The sequence below is a fragment of the Prionailurus bengalensis genome, chromosome E1 (assembly GCF_016509475.1).
Source record: "Prionailurus bengalensis isolate Pbe53 chromosome E1, Fcat_Pben_1.1_paternal_pri, whole genome shotgun sequence".
Taxonomy (NCBI): Eukaryota; Metazoa; Chordata; class Mammalia; order Carnivora; family Felidae; genus Prionailurus; species Prionailurus bengalensis.
The window spans coordinates 44,086,726-44,102,536 of record NC_057347.1 but is presented as its reverse complement, the minus strand read 5'-3'; the positions used below and the strand labels follow the sequence as shown (position 1 = coordinate 44,102,536).

General features: G+C 36.5%; 1 protein-coding gene across 5 annotated transcripts in view; it reads left to right on the top strand.

The window, feature by feature from the left end:
* The window catches only part of CDC27 (cell division cycle 27), a 71,664-nt gene extending 56,087 nt beyond the window's left edge, over window positions 1-15,577 (top strand). For 4 of the 5 annotated variants that reach the window (XM_043584889.1, XM_043584888.1, XM_043584892.1 and 1 more), the window contains 4 exons: window positions 2,661-2,789; window positions 8,478-8,552; window positions 9,365-9,521; window positions 11,382-15,577. In XM_043584889.1, the coding sequence (XP_043440824.1) occupies window positions 2,661-2,789; window positions 8,478-8,552; window positions 9,365-9,521; window positions 11,382-11,464 (444 nt within the window). In that variant the 3' untranslated portion in view covers window positions 11,465-15,577. Of the gene's footprint in view, window positions 1-2,660; window positions 2,790-8,477; window positions 8,553-9,345; window positions 9,522-11,381 lie in introns of those variants that run through there. The other variant, XM_043584890.1, reaches the window with a different exon arrangement.
* The last annotated feature ends 234 nt before the right edge of the window (window positions 15,578-15,811 follow it).

The following is a 15,811-nucleotide window of genomic DNA, read 5'->3' as shown; positions in this document are numbered from 1 at the left end:
GATTACAAGGACTGAAAGTGAAAAGCATTCTAAAAGCCCATGAACACTATTGTTCACACGTTTCTTCAGAACACACTTAATTTTAAACTTGTTTGACACATTTCATAGATAGCAAGCAACAGCACCCAGTACAAGCCTGAAGATGAAGTGCTGCTATGTAAACACTGCCACCTGTTCCCGTAAAAGAATTACAGGATATATACTCCAAAGCTGCCCCTTCCCGTAATTTCTATTGCATAGATCACATAATACATGTATACACATATGTGTATGTATATGCACATACAAAGAACATATTAAGATGGGGACACCTGGGTGGCTCAGTCAGTTAAGTGTCTCACTTTTGATCTCGGCTCAGGTCATGATCTCACAGTTAGTGGGTTCGAGCCCCACTTCGGGCTCTGTGCCAACAGCAGGGAGCCTGCTTGGGATTCTCTCTCTGCACCCGCCCCTGATCGCAAGTGCTCTCTCACTCAAAAAGAAAAAGAAAAAGGACTACATTAAGATGACAGTGAAGTGTAATCACAGAGCAATTTATAGGCTGAATGTTTTGGGTTTTTTTTACACGTTGCTTGATGGAAGATTTTAGTATTTTACAGTCGTTTAGTAGTCATTCTATCCAGTGCACTTTTTGATATTTGAAAGATATTGAAATAAATTTTTTCCAACATTTTGGTAACAGGCAGCATTCCCCAAAATACTTGTACCCTCTGTCTACATGACCTGTTTGATCTGGTAACAACTGATCACAAAAACTGACTCAGTGGACTAAATAGAAAAATGATGAAGGCAAAGATTACCAATTTGATGAACTCAGCACAGAGATTTCAAATAACTTAGCAGGTCGGGAGTTGATCAGTTGTCTAAAAAAAGCCATACCCAGTTAGTTTGGTGCTGCAGGTAGAAGAGCACATGGTGGAAAATAGCAAGTGTTGGCTCGCTGGGTGACACTTGTTGGAAAGGTGCAGTATCTGGTGGAATGGAGAGGAGTGGCCTCATCCTGGCTACGGGACTGAAAGTTGTGCTCACTGCACTTGTCTTCTGTACGCACAGTTCAAAGCCCTAAGGGAGTCCGGCTTTTACTATCTTTCTTTAAAAAAAAAAAAAAAAAAAAAAAGGTCAAAAAATTCATAATAGGCTATGATACTAGCCCTAACACATACCTGTCAATGTTACAGATATTGTCATAGAAAGATACCTTTTTTTTTTTTTAAACGTTTATTTATTTTTGAGAGCGGGAGAGAGAGACAGAGCACCAGCAGGGGAGGAGCAGAAGAGAGAGACGGAGACACAGAATTTGAAGCAGGCTCCAGAATCTGAGCTGTCAGCACAGAGCCTGACACAGGGCTCAAACTAATAAACTGTGAGATCATGACCTGACCCAAAGTCTGATGCCTAACCGACTGAGCCACCCAGGCGCCTCAAAAGATATCTTTCAAAAATCAGAACAGAGACTTAATTTTTTTAATCATAAGATTTGTACAATGTTTCTAGGATAGGATATTAAAAATGATTCAAATCCATGCATGATGGTAGATAATATTTCCAATTATTCCACTGAGTCCGTTTTTGGATCACCATTTTTATGGGTGATAAGTTGTACGTTGATAGGAGAAAAAGTCTGTTTGCTTTCTGAAATCTCGTACTAGTTTCTCTGTAAGCATGGTACCAGAAGTTTTTGTTCTTGCCTCTTACCCAGCTCCTTCCTCTTTCCCTCCTCTGCCCTTCTCTTTCTCTCAGCAAGCTTGGCTTTTGTGGGAATGGACGTACAATGTGAGGAAATTATGTTAGTTTGAGATTTCACTGTTCATTTTGGGAGAAGAACTGATTGGCTCAGTACATTAAGCTTCTGACTTCAGCTCAGGTCATGAACTAACCGTTCGTGAGTTTGAGCCCCGCCTCAGGCTCTGTGCTGACAGCTCAGAGCCTGGAGCCTGCTTTGCATTCATTCATTCTCATTCTCTCTCTCTCTCTCTCTGTCTCTCTCTCTCCACCCCTCCCCTGCTTATGCTCTGTCTCTCAAAAATAAATAAACAACAACAAAAAAAGCAAAGCCCAATATTTAGAGGACCATAATAAACCTATTGAAATGTGAGTATTATTTAGCTAAATAGTACAGATTTTCTTGTGAAGGGAAAAACAGGGTTTTCCTTGTCTTTTAGACTTAAAAGTAACTGAATATCTGCTCTACAGATAGAATTATCAATATGGATTATCATTATGGATAATGGTGGATTGGGTGCCAGAGGACCTAGGTTCTGATCCCAGAGCAAAGTATTTAACATTCTGGGGTTCAGTATTCTCATCTTGAAAGTGAAGCAGTTGAACTAGATAGAATTGGAAGAGACTTTAGAGATACTCTGTTAATAGTCAGGTATTCAATTATTGAGTCCACCTAACCCTGTGGAAAATCCAGTTAGACCATACATCTTTAGTAGTTTTATTATCTTTTTGTTGTTGTTGTTGCTGTTAAAGTAATCTCTATGTGAGGCTCAAATTCACAACTCCAAGATCAAGAGCCACATGCTCTACCAACTTAGCCAGCCAGGTGCCCCAGTGATTTTACTATTTCTGTGTTGGTTTTGAGTGACAGTATTTGGTTCTCACCTTTCTCCATAAATATCAAAAGGAAACATTAATGTGATCTTTACTTCTTACAGGTTCAGCATGCACTGAAAAAATCTGAGAAGGCTTTGGATACCCTAAACAAAGCCATTGTTATTGATCCCAAGAATCCTCTATGCAAATTTCACAGAGCCTCAGTTTTATTTGCAAATGAAAAATATAAGGTAAGATACATATTTTAATGGTTTTCAGCATTTCATTGCTTAAGTTTTGCCCCTTCTTTTAATAAACCAAAATTTATTTATAGTTTTCGTCTCTGATAGTTTATTTTCCCATTTTCAAAAGCTATTTATTTTCTTTTGTGATTTTTATTTTTTCATGAAATACTGATATGCAGGATGAGTGTGTGGCTATTTAGGAATATGTCCTTATCCCTTGTAAAGATTCTGTATATAGAACGGCAGTTTTTCCATCAGGGAGTTATCTTAAAGGTAAGACCTAAACCATCCCCTAAGACCAATATATCTGAGCAGGTGACAGATGAATGTTTGTGCATAATCCAACAAATATGTACTGAGTACCTGCCTATTCCATGTCAGGGACTAGGGATAAAGGGGCAAAAGCAAAGCAATCACATTTCCTACCTTCGAAGAGCTCACCAGCTAGCACCCTTCCAGAGGGACAATAGACATTAATCAAATAATCACAAAAAAAGTGCATGCTGAATACATAAAGGAAAAGTATAGTGAGTTATAAAAGCTTAGAACAAGGCTACTTGATCTAGTCTGATGTGTTTCTGTCTTTAGTTCTCACTCTGTTTTCCCAATTACGGAGCTGTAGCCTGAAAAAAATACATACATACATATACTGAGAAAAGAAGAGAAGGAAAATTGAGGAAGAGAAAAGAGGCATAAAGTGACATGGGTTTTTTTGTTATCATTTACTGAATCACAAACCATGACTCCAAAGTGTTGATTGAAAGTTCAGTTTACTTTTTTAATAAATTTAGGCTCTTCTTTCTAAAAAGAGTAAAAACTTACCAAAGAAACAAAAAACCCAAAGTTAAGTGCACAGAAAATGTTGGACCAAATAATCCATTTCAGTAGACTCTCCCAAGAAGTCAGTTCTTCCAGTACACATTGACATTTGCTGAAATTGAAAAATACAAGACCAATATTAAGCTCTTAACATTTGCAGACTAATAAAGATGTATAAGGGATCAGTCATCTAATTTATTCATTGTCATTTATTCAGTGATTTCCACTAATCTTACTCTGTTTTTCTTTATCAAAGAAGTGGATGTCTAGTCCTTACTGTTTTGTTCTTTTATAAAAGCTTCTTTTAAATCTAATAAACAACTTTTAGGGACGCCTGGGTGGCTCAGTTGGTTAAGCACCCAACTCTTTGGCTCAGGTCACGATCTCACTGTCATAAGATCAAACCGGTGTCAGGCTCTGCGCTGGGCATAGACCTTTTGCTTAAGATTCTCTCCCTCGGCCCTCCCCAGCTTGCACCACGTGCATACACACTCTCCAAAAAAAAAAAAGGAAAAAGAAAAAAATAGATCTAATAAACACTTTTCAACTTTTAACTTGTTCTTTGAGGTGCTGTAATTGTAATTCATCTTTTGTTTTCATGTTTTTGCTTCATTGGACCTCTTTTTTTTTTTTTTTTTTAGGTTTATTTGTTTATTTTGAGAGAGAGTGAGCAGGGGAAGGATGGGGGGTGGGTAAGGGGGGAGACTCCCAAGAAGTCTCCATACTGTCAACACAGAGCCCCCCACACAGAGCCCAAACACGAACCATGAGAACCATGAGACCATGACCTGAGCCGAAACCAAGAGTCAGCCACTTAACCAACTGAGCCACCCAGGCACCCTATAACCTCTTTAGATATGGGGTCAGGTTCTTCAGTTGAAGGATTTTATTCAATTATTCTTAAAGTCATTTTAATGCCAACACACCTACCAGATATTATGCCATTTAAGTCAGCCCTGTACTTGCTTCAAGAAGCCCAAGTTCTAATCTTTCCCATTGTTCAAGTTATAATGGTCATAGCCATTTTTGAGTATCAGCTAAATTATAAGACCTACTTTGAAGCACGATGTATCCAGTATACCTATATTAAAATAATATAAAAAGGGGCATAAGTAAAAGTTACTGATTGCTTCCAAAATGTCTTGGCTCCAAAATGAAAATCCAATGGTGTTAGAGGGCCACCTCAATCTCTCTGTGGCAAAAGCATTGCTAATATCACCCCATTTAATGTGCTGTAAATCTTAAGTCTTTTCAGGGCAAAAATGAGAACTCTGACACTATGTTAGACACTGTTTCTCAATGAGTCTTTGTAATTAGATTATCAAGGTGGGGAGGTATGATAGATGCATGAAATTTTTTATAACAATTACAACACACAGTTAGAAAAGCTGTCGGTTCTGAACCGTGTGTGGTGTAGCAGCGAAGGATTGGAGTGCACTGTTCCGATTAAGATTGCTTTAAAGCAGTGATTCTCAAAGTGTGGTCTGAGAACATCTGGAGGTCCCCAGAAATCCTTTCAAGGAGTAAACAAGGTCAAAATTATCTTCATAATAATATTTAGATGTTATTTGCCTTTTTCACTCTTATTCTCACGAATGTACAGTGGAATTTTCCAAAAGCTACATGACATAATGGACTGAATGCAGATGCAGATAAGAGAGTGCTCCTATTTTCTATCAACCAGAGATTTGCAAAAATATTAACCAATGCCATTATTCTTACTGACTTACTATTCCGAAAAAGTTATTTTTCATTAAAAAGATATTATCTATGTTAACAAGTAATGGCTTTATTGTTGTTACTTTTAAATTAATGGATAAATATTTTTTAAGCTTTTCAAGTTTTAATTTCTGATATGGTAAGTATTGATAGCTATACCCCACATTAACAAAAATTCTTCAGGTTCCTCAATAAACGTTAAGAGTATAAAGAGGTCTGGAGACCCAACAAGTGTGAGAACTGCTTCTCTGTGGTATTAAAAGTCAGCCCCAGGCTTCTTCATTGTGATACAGGCTTCATCAGTCCCTGTCAGTAATGTCGGACAGGTGTAACAGTGATCGTTAAGTAACTAATATCCATGACCACAGATCTTTTATCTTGAGACTTTATTCCGTGTATATTTTACAATATTTACTAGTATGGAAGGAAAAGAGAACAGTCTACCTCGTAGACTTACCACATGTAGTAAATCTTCCATTCCTAGACAGGCAGATGTGATTCTCAGACCCATTCAGCCCAGCGGTCCTTTGAGTTTATTTCTCGTGGGTTGCCAGCAGTTAGGAACATGTGAAATGTTCAGGCTGCACCAGAGCCCCCTACATACTTGTGTAAAAAACACAGCCTTTTACACAAACACACTGTCCCAAGAGAGTGTGCACGCGTGTTTGTGTGTGTGTGTGCCTTTACTCTTTTCTCAATCTTTTTTATTACAGAAAATGTCACACGTCACTCTAGTATGGTAATGAATCTGTGGAATCTACCACATGGCTACTTTCACACTGCTTGCCACAAAAATATTGTATATGAACCTTTCATTTTAGATAATGCCAGTAAAAATTTTACAAAAGCCAAGAAATTACATTTGGCCTTAGGTGAAGGGAGGGTGGGATGGGACTGTACTAAACTTTTTTATAACTGGGAAGTAAGATTGGTTCCTTTCCACCCTTTTCAGAGAAATAAAACTAAAGTCTCATACCAATCAACGTATAAATCCCCTTATGTTACCTAAATTCTATAATCCTCTGATACATTTGCTAGCCCACTATCTTTGATCACTGCTTTAGTCCTTGTATCTTTGTGGGGGCTTTTTATGAAAGTAATAAGCCTGTTACCAAACAACTCAAATAATATGAAAGTATAAAAAAAATACGAGGTTGAATGTACCTTATAAGCTGACCCTCCAAGGGAGGAGCATTATTAACAACTCAGGACACACTTCTCTAGATCTTTTTCTCATCATGTACATATTTTGAATTGTAACAAAGTAGGCTTACACTACTGTGGTAGGCAGAGTATTGACCCCTCGAGGATGTCCAGGCCCTAATCCTTGGTTCCTGTGACTATGTTACCTCACACGGCAGAAGAAACTTTGCAGATGTGATTAAGGATGTGGACCTTGAGTTGGGGAGAGTATCCTGTGTTATTCAGGTGGGCCCAGTCTAATCACATGGATCTTAAAGATCACATGGAGGATCTTTGCCAGCTGTGGTCAGAACCAGCGTGAGAAGGCTACAAGCCAAAAAATGCGGGCAGCCTTTAAAAAGTCCAGGAAGAAAGGCAGGGAAACAGATAACCCTCAGAAAGGAAGACACCTTGATTTTAGCCCAGTGTGATTCAAATTGTATTTCTAATGCACAGACTATAAGATAAAAAAATTTGTTTTATTTGCCATCAAAATTGTGGTAATTTGTTATGACAAAATAAGAAGCTAATACAACTACACATATTCTGTAATTTGCTTTTTCTTCCACTTTAACATTTCTGTGGATAGATATTTGGTATTTATCTTTTTTTTTTTTTTTTAACCTGACTTACTTTGGATTTTGTTTTACTACAAAGAGGTATGTATAGAGAAGAAAAGTAGATAATCTCTATGGACATTAAAGAGAAATAAAGTATAATATTTATTTTAGAAAATTCAAAAAATTGAGAAAGCTACCATGTTAAAAATAGAAAGTCTTCCCCTTCACCTCAGTCATCCCCTCTCCAAAGGTAAGCCACCTTTACCTTGATTAGGGGCATATAGGTATTGATTTCTGCCAGAAAAAAAAGGAAACATATATGTGTTCACATAAGTGTATTTATAAAGTGTTTATGAGAATACCCACATAACTATTTGTATATGTGTCATATATGTTTTGTTGCAAAAGAAATAGTATTGCACATACTTTATTGTATTTTTTTTTTTAAGCATAGAGTTGAGTACCTACAGATCTAGTGTTCCATAGAGGATGGACCATAATTTATTTTAACTAGGCTATGATTAGACACACCTTCATTGCTTCTAATGATTTGCAGTAACATGTTGAATGGGATGTTCTTACAAAGATGGCTTAATGAACTTTTTTGAATATGTCCCTGGGATAAATTCCTAGCAGCAGGATTGCTGAATTAATGGTTACATGCAGTTTTTAACATAATAGGTAATGCTAAATAGAGTTCACAAACAGGCTTTGCAACAGGTCACATTTCTACCTTCAGTGATGAGAATGCCTCATTCCCCTCAGTCATAGTAACTTTATATATCAATGTTTATTTTTATTTTTGTCCATTTGCTTAGGTGAAAAGCAGACAGTATCTCAGTTGGGGACCCAGTTTTATTTTTGATCATCATGTCTTTCTTTTAAATACAAATCTTATTTCTCTATCTTTTCTCTCAATTTCCCCAACCCCTTTAGCGATGGCCAAAAGATTTGTAGACAATTTTGACTTAATTCAGAGGGTTAAATTTTAGACTCTTCATCATTAGTTAAAATAGCAGGTTGGTATTCAAAGCTTGGTGCTTGCATCAGGGAGAAGGTCTATGAACAGAATTTTGGAATTATTTTGTTCTGCAACTTAGTTTCCAAAGCTCTTAACACACACAGTGTAATGGAGCATTGTTATTTTATATAAAACGGTGACCAAAGCAAGTATTGTCACCACCTGCGTGTGTGTGTTCTCAGGGTACTCTGGTGAATTCCTGCCATTTCTTAGTCCCTGTTGTCATAAGTATTTTTCATGCATTTTATTTCATGACAAGAATTAATGCAATAAGGAAGTGCATTGATAAAGATCTAGTAAGCTTTAGTTAAGATGATTTGGGAAATCAAATAATACTTGCTTAGTTAGAACTTTGTAAAATTTTGCTACTCTGTTTTTCTTTGCTTTTTTCAGTCTGCTTTACAAGAACTTGAAGAATTGAAACAAATTGTTCCCAAAGAATCCCTCGTTTACTTCTTAATAGGAAAGGTAAAGATTGGGACCAAGGTCCTAAACTGTGACTTTTATAACAAACATTAACTTCTGAAGGAGAAATATTATACATATTATGCAACATCTCTTGAGCAAATTCAACTAGATCTCTGAACTAAATGCTCTGGGAATGAAGAACAGAGTTAGTTATAAGATCTAAGAAGATGATATCCTGATGAAGGAATAAGAACATACACCGTATATCCTAACCATACTATGGTTTGGGAAGTATATTAGCACTTGCAGCCAGTGGCCGTGAGTTCATAACTGAGACTATATCTTGGAAAGCTCTTAGCTTCCAATTATCCATAAAATATGTAGGCATCCCCCCAAAAAAGTAAATTAATGGCTGGTGTTGTCTTAATTAGAAGAAACGACTTCCGAGATTTCCAAAGCCAGACTAGTAAGGACTTTACAGACTGGGCCCCTAAATGCCAACTGGTTAAGGAGGCTGAGAACGGTGGACAGGTGTTCGGAGTTGATATAACAACATTTGAAATCCGTGTAAATGAATTGCTAATCAAGCCGCTTATAGTCCGTTTCTTTCAATTGTCATTGATCCGATCAGAATGTGATTTATTGGAAGCTCACTATTGGAGAGACAGAGACAAGGAATTCTGAAAATATCTGATTATATCAAAAGTAACTCAAAAGTTAGTCTGAGTTCTTCTGTAGGATGAAAATGACCTACTCATCAGAGTGGGTTTACAGCATGTAAATTAGAAGCCTATTTAAATTGTTAATGTTTAGGATTTTATAATTGAAGTTCACAACTTAATGAAAAATGTAGTGCTGCTGTTTATTTTTAGGTTTACAAGAAGTTAGGTCAAACGCACCTCGCCCTGATGAATTTCTCTTGGGCTATGGATTTAGATCCTAAAGGAGCCAATAACCAGATTAAAGAGGCAATTGACAAGCGCTACCTTCCAGATGATGAGGAGCCAATAACCCAAGAAGAACAAATCAGTGAGTACCATCCATATGAATTAGATTTCTAAGTGTATCAAACCAGAGGGCTAGTAAAACATCAACTCAGAGTTAGGCAGAGCAGTACAGATATTTCTTTATGACACAGAGTAAACATTTTTTCTAGTATTGAGTATTCAGAAAGCTACCTTTTGCATAAGAATTTGTGGGCTGCTTTTTAATTTTCTTTTTTTTTTTTTTTAAGTTTATTTGAGAGAGAGAGAGAGAGAGAGAGAGAGAGAGAACGAGTTGGGGAGGGGCAGAGAGAGAGGGAGAATCCCAAGCAGATTCCACGCTCCATGCTGAGCCCAACATGGGGCTCAGTCTCATGACCCTGAGATCATGACCTAAGCCAAAATCAAGAGGCGGACGCTTAACCAACTGAGCCACCCAGGCACCCCTAATTTGTTTTTCTAACCGTGGTATATTCTTTATACCAAATGGAATTTTAGGGAAATTAAATTATGGCAATATATTAACAAAGTGCATGTGGAGTCAGGTAACTAGTCTCGGTTTTGAACCTAATTTGCTGTGTGACTTTAACAAATCCTTGGCAAATTTTTACCTGGACCTCAGTTTGAGTTTAAATATGTAACTAATGCCTGCCTGCCTTATCTGCTTCATAGGAATTCAGAGTGGGATGGGCAGGATGATAGATGTGACAATATGTTGAAGACATTATAAGTGATAAGTAAATGAATAATAAATTTGTGCACATTTTTAAAAATATATTTAATTTTTTTTTAACATTTATTTAGTTTTGAAAGGCAGAGCACTAACGTGGAAGGGGGCACTGAGAGAGAATCCGAAACAGGCTTCATGCTCTGAGCTGAGCACTGAGCCCAACTCGGGGCTTGAACTCATGAACCTTGAGATCATGACCTGAGCCGACGTCAGATGCTTAACTGACTAAGCCACCCAGGGGCCCCAATTTTGCACATTTTAAAGTATTGACAGATCTGCAGTAACTATTCAAATTCTATGAAGCTCTGGCAAATTCACAATCCAAAAATATGGCTTATATGTATTAATTGAAGGGTCAAGAGGAAGGAACAGAGTTTAAGGCAGTAGTAAATACTCTATCCCTAAATTGAGTATATATCTTAAAATAAGTAGTGAGAACTAAGTCCTCATATAATAGTATTTTTTTAGGGCCACCTGGGTGGCTCAGTCGGTTAGGCGTCTGACCCTTAGTTTTGACTCAGGTCATGATCTCATGGTTCACGAGATCGAGCCCCGCGTCAGGCTCTGCACTAATGGCACAGAGCCTGGTTGGGATTCTCTCTCTCCCCCTCTCTCTTTCTGCCCCTCCCTCACTCATGCACATGTGCTCTCTCTCAAGTAAATACTTTTTTTTAAAAAATAGTATTTTTTAGTAAGAGAATTGAGAAACTTCTGATGAGGCAAACTAAGATGGTTTTTTCCAGAAAATTTGGCAAAAGGCTGTAATTAAAATTATAATTCCTATAATCCCAATAACCCTTTTTGAACTGAGGGTTATATTCTATATTTCTGTGGACTAGCAGGGACTATTCCCAGAGTGGAGTCAACAGTTGGAGGGAATGTCAGTCTTTTTTTAATGTCATGGAGAACTAGTTCTAATTCCTAGTGTTGGAACAAGGAATTTATTAGGGAGAGGTAGCTTTGTTAAAACTCTTAAAGGTTAAATGCAGTAAACCAGTCTTGTCAGACATGCTGTAAAATAAGGAATCTGAATTGCATTTGATTGAAGGATGTCAGGATTTTAAGGTCCTTAATTTAAGATCTCATCTCTACGTAGAATAGTCTCCCTTGTTTTCATGAACCAACAAGAAATATTCATCAGACACCTTACTGTAGACTTTTGTTTTATTTTTAAAGTGGGAACAGATGAATCCCAGGAGAGCAGCATGACAGACGCAGACGACACACAACTTCATGCAGCTGAAAGTGATGAGTTTTAACTTCCGGAAACCAGACTTTTGCAACTGGATGTGTGATTAGTGCTGACATGTTTCTTGTCCCTCCATATACTGAGTCTTCACTCTTGAGCCGGCAGTGTCATCATCCATCACTTAGACAATGAGTGTGCCACTTTCATTGGACCCTGACTGTACACAGAATGAAAGGCAGTGCAATATTTAGCTGCTAACAAGACTGGCTCTTTCACCAGTACGAATGACAATTTAGGGGGGTAAGATGGGGAACTTTCTTTTCTTTTCTTTTTTTTTTTTTTCTTTAATCTCCCTTTGTTGAAAGCTATCATGGAAGGAAGAGTTAACGTTTTATCTTGAAGGAACCGTTAGGTATGGAAAATAGTGATGAACCAGAATTTTTTGGTCGTTTTCCAAAAATTTGTTTTCATTTGGTTCTATTCCTGATTAACAGAGTGACTGACCTTCATTTCTAGGTTCTTCAAGAATGGTGTTAGCAAGTGCCAGATGGAACAATAAAAGACATTGCCTATAACAGAGTAACTTGATTGCCAAGGAATGTAAATTACCTTAAACTTGCAGTGTCTCCCATAAACAAATGTAATGGGCATATTGGGACTCATGTGTAGGAATCAACTATCCCTCCATACAGCGTACACTTATTCTTGGCAAGAATGCTTTAATGTCTAACCAAGAATTTTAATTTATTCATCTTGCTTCAAAGTGTTGATCATTGTCTTGGTATTGCAAACTTTCAAGTTGTTCCCTTACCATTTTGCCTCTTCTCTTTGAGCTCTGTGGGATCACCTTAAACATTCAGAGATGATAGAGTGTTTGCCCACTGAAAAGCCAAAACAAGGCCCTTAATAACCATTTATGTTCACCATAAGAATCAAAATGAGAACACTAAAGTGGAGAGACTTAAAAGAGATCATGATAGCAAAGCCTTAATGCAATCAAAATTGTACCATGACCTTGAATCTATATTTGTTCAAGAAAGTATCCCTTTGACTTTTCTAAGTGTTTAAGCAGGGTGCAAGAATGTGTAGTTACCTTTGGTTGAGGTCATTTCCATTCTTTTCAGCTCTCTGCTTCAAATTATTTTCAGTAGTGTGAGTCACCAAAATGTTTACCAAGAGTGATTGGGTTTAGGATATTAGAAATTTTTAGCTGGGGGAAAAAAAAAACAACCATTCTTATGAAGGAGATGAGTTCTCTCCTGAGTGTGTCGTAATATAGGTTGGTGTCTTTGGGGAATGGCCACAATTTTAAAGATCTAATTATGCATAATAAAATGGGAATTATTGGAATTTCACAGTAACAGATTTAAAGTCTTAAATTGTGTATCTCCTTTATTGTAATGTATTGAAATTTTTAGAGGAACTTTAGTTGTTAACATTTTTTTAAGTGCCAATGTCAGAATATAACAAATTATAGTTTCTTAGGAATGACAGGCCTACGGTTATTATTTTGGATTCTTTGATGAAGGACAAATTTATCTACTGGTTACCTGTACTTGTTAGTCAAGTTGTGAAAATAAGGTGGACTACAGAAGATGTGAAGAAAATTTTAGCCTGTAGACTCAGTTACTTTCTATCATTTACTATTAATCTCACTTGAATGTGGATTAGATACCATTATAAATTAATTCAAGTCCGAGTCTTAGATTAGGTAATTGGTGCCAGAGAGGTATTTAACAAAATTTCGTACCTAAATCTATGTAATATGTGCTGCTTAAAAAAATAATTTATAAGAAAAAAGAAAGTTTGGGAGTAAATGAAGATCATTAAAAATTCCCAAAGGCTAGCACTTGGATTCTAACAAATATTCCATTTTATTCATTAGTTCTGTAATATTTAATTTTATACTCTTTTATTTTTTTTAATTGGCAAATCATAAGCCAGCGCTATAACAGTATCAAATAGAGAATTTCATAGAAAGCTTCAACCTGAGCTCTGTTACAAACCCTGGAGAACGCTAAGCTCAGAACATAATTTGCTGATGTATAGTTATCTTTTCTATAGTAGGAATTTATGTCCTGTGCCAGAGGTGAGAGCCTTTCTGGTACTTATTTTGAGACCAAGCATAAAAAGATAGTTGTGGAGGGTACACCATGGCAGTGGCTGGCTGAGGGACACTCAGCCCAAGCTTAGCCTGATTTCATTTTCCTCACACCTACTTTCAAAATATTTAGGTATTTGAAGCCTTATTCCCACCTAGTAACTGTTTTTGGCTTGCTTGTTTTTTGTTTTGTTTTGGTTTGGGTTTTTTTTGCTTTTTTTTTTTCTTTTTTTGCCTGGAATGAAGATCAAACAATCAGAAAAAGACATACGTTTTGATCAAGCAAAATGTTTGAAATTTCAGAAGTTACTTTGAAGGAAATTTAAAATACAAGAACTTTAACATCCTTTTTTAACTCTAAGCTTTTCACACACATACATATATGTATACACACACACACTCTTGTTCAGAAGTTATGTTGTGGCATTGGATATTTTTCCCCCTTGGAAATAGTTCTTAACTCTGGGATTTTAGAAGGTTGGAAATATTTTTTCAAGCGAACAATGGTACTCAAAGTAATGAAAGGTGGTCCCTACTTTTTCTGTATTTCATTATTTTAAAATTCTTGTTTTTTCCAAGAACTGCAAGTTACATTTGAACCATGCTGCTGTTGTACCTTAAACAAAAACTCAGTGATAACCAGTATTTAGTCTATTAAAAATGCTCTTTTTGAAGAAAAAAGTTTGAAAGTCTCTGATTAGCCAGAGTATAGTATGGGTCTTCACTGAGAAATATGGTGACCTGTTTTCTTTGTGAAAACCTGGGAAAATGCAAGTGTGGGTGTGATGTGTGTGTTCTATTTGCATTGAAACAATGTAATTTTGTCTTTTTTTTTTTTTTCTTTTCCTGACTTATTTCAGAAGTTGTACAGTCCTGGGGGGGAGGGGGGGGAGGGGAAAGCCTTTTCTGTTAATATATTTGCAATTCATTAAAGGATACAGAAAATCCAAATAAATTACTTTTGAAAGCAATTTATAATCAAGTGGTTGAAGATATACAACAGCTGTGCCATCTGTATTTTTATAGTAAGGCTCAGCAAAATAGTAAAAAATTAAGTTTTACATTCCACAAAAGTCTAGGGCAGTGTTTCTCTAATTTTTTTTTTTAACTTACACCCTCTTCAAATACATACATACACTTTTTTTTTTAACTCACATCCTTTTTTAGTATTTGGAATTTCAAAATTAATATTGTGACCAAAATGTGGTAATTTTTAGAGTATATATTTTTTTCAAACAACAGAAGCCCTTTGCCAGCAGCTGCTACTTTGCAACTCACCTGCTTGTTCTTTAATCGTATATATGACTTCCAAAATTTATTTAAAAGGGATACAAAGCTTTTTTGTTCCATTCAGGATCTGTTTTAAAAATCACGAAAAAAAATCCTAAGAGAAGTAGAACATAGCAACTAAATTTTACTCTGGTCTGATTATCTTGGATACAGTGTAGAGAGCTGAATGGTTTTGTTCAGACTGCAAGAAGTACTCGTAACAGAAAACACGTGAAGTGGGATTGGTTGGATCAGGGGGAGCAAGACCATAGTCTTCCCTAGGACCTGCTATTTACTGTCAGCTGGACAGGGATAACTAGAAGTGTAGACAGGAAGCAGTCGTTGGCTTGTTTAGCTGCTAATTAATGGTTCGGTATAGGTTTTATTTTTCTTTCTAAGCGCAAAGTTCGCTACATAGCCACATTCAACGAGAGCTTGCCATATATACTGTGTTACTTGATCTGTACACAGTATTTTCAGTCTTCAATGCTATAAAGTGGGTATCCCTCCATTTTACAAAAGAGAAAACCAGGTCAGCTATTAGATGATGGGGCTGGACACTTTGGCATTAGTGTATGGATTTCCTCTGGGAATTTCAAATCATGTCTAATTTTGACTGTTAGGTGTCCTCTCTAGCATTTTTAAATTGTCTACTAAAGAGTATCCTAACAGTTTGGGTTTTACAGAGGAAATTTTAGTATTTAGATGCTAAAAATATCATGTGTATAGTCCGTGGATGGCGCGTTGATCTGTATCCTGCCTCTCTGTTTTTCCTCTCACACTGAAATTAAAAGCGTGTTCTCTCTCCTTGAATGACTAGAATTTGCTTTAAACTAGAAAAAAAATTTTTTAATTTTTTATTACCAATTTCCCCTCCCTATCACAAGCATTCTTTTTATACTTGATATCCTCAAAATAGAATTTTCAATTTGGGGCTACAAGCTATAGTTGAGAAGAAAATTCAAGGTCTTAAAAATGCATAATGCTTCACTGAAGTTTGAATCAGAAAGGAAGTAACAGTGGAAGCTGAGAAGAACAATGAAGTAG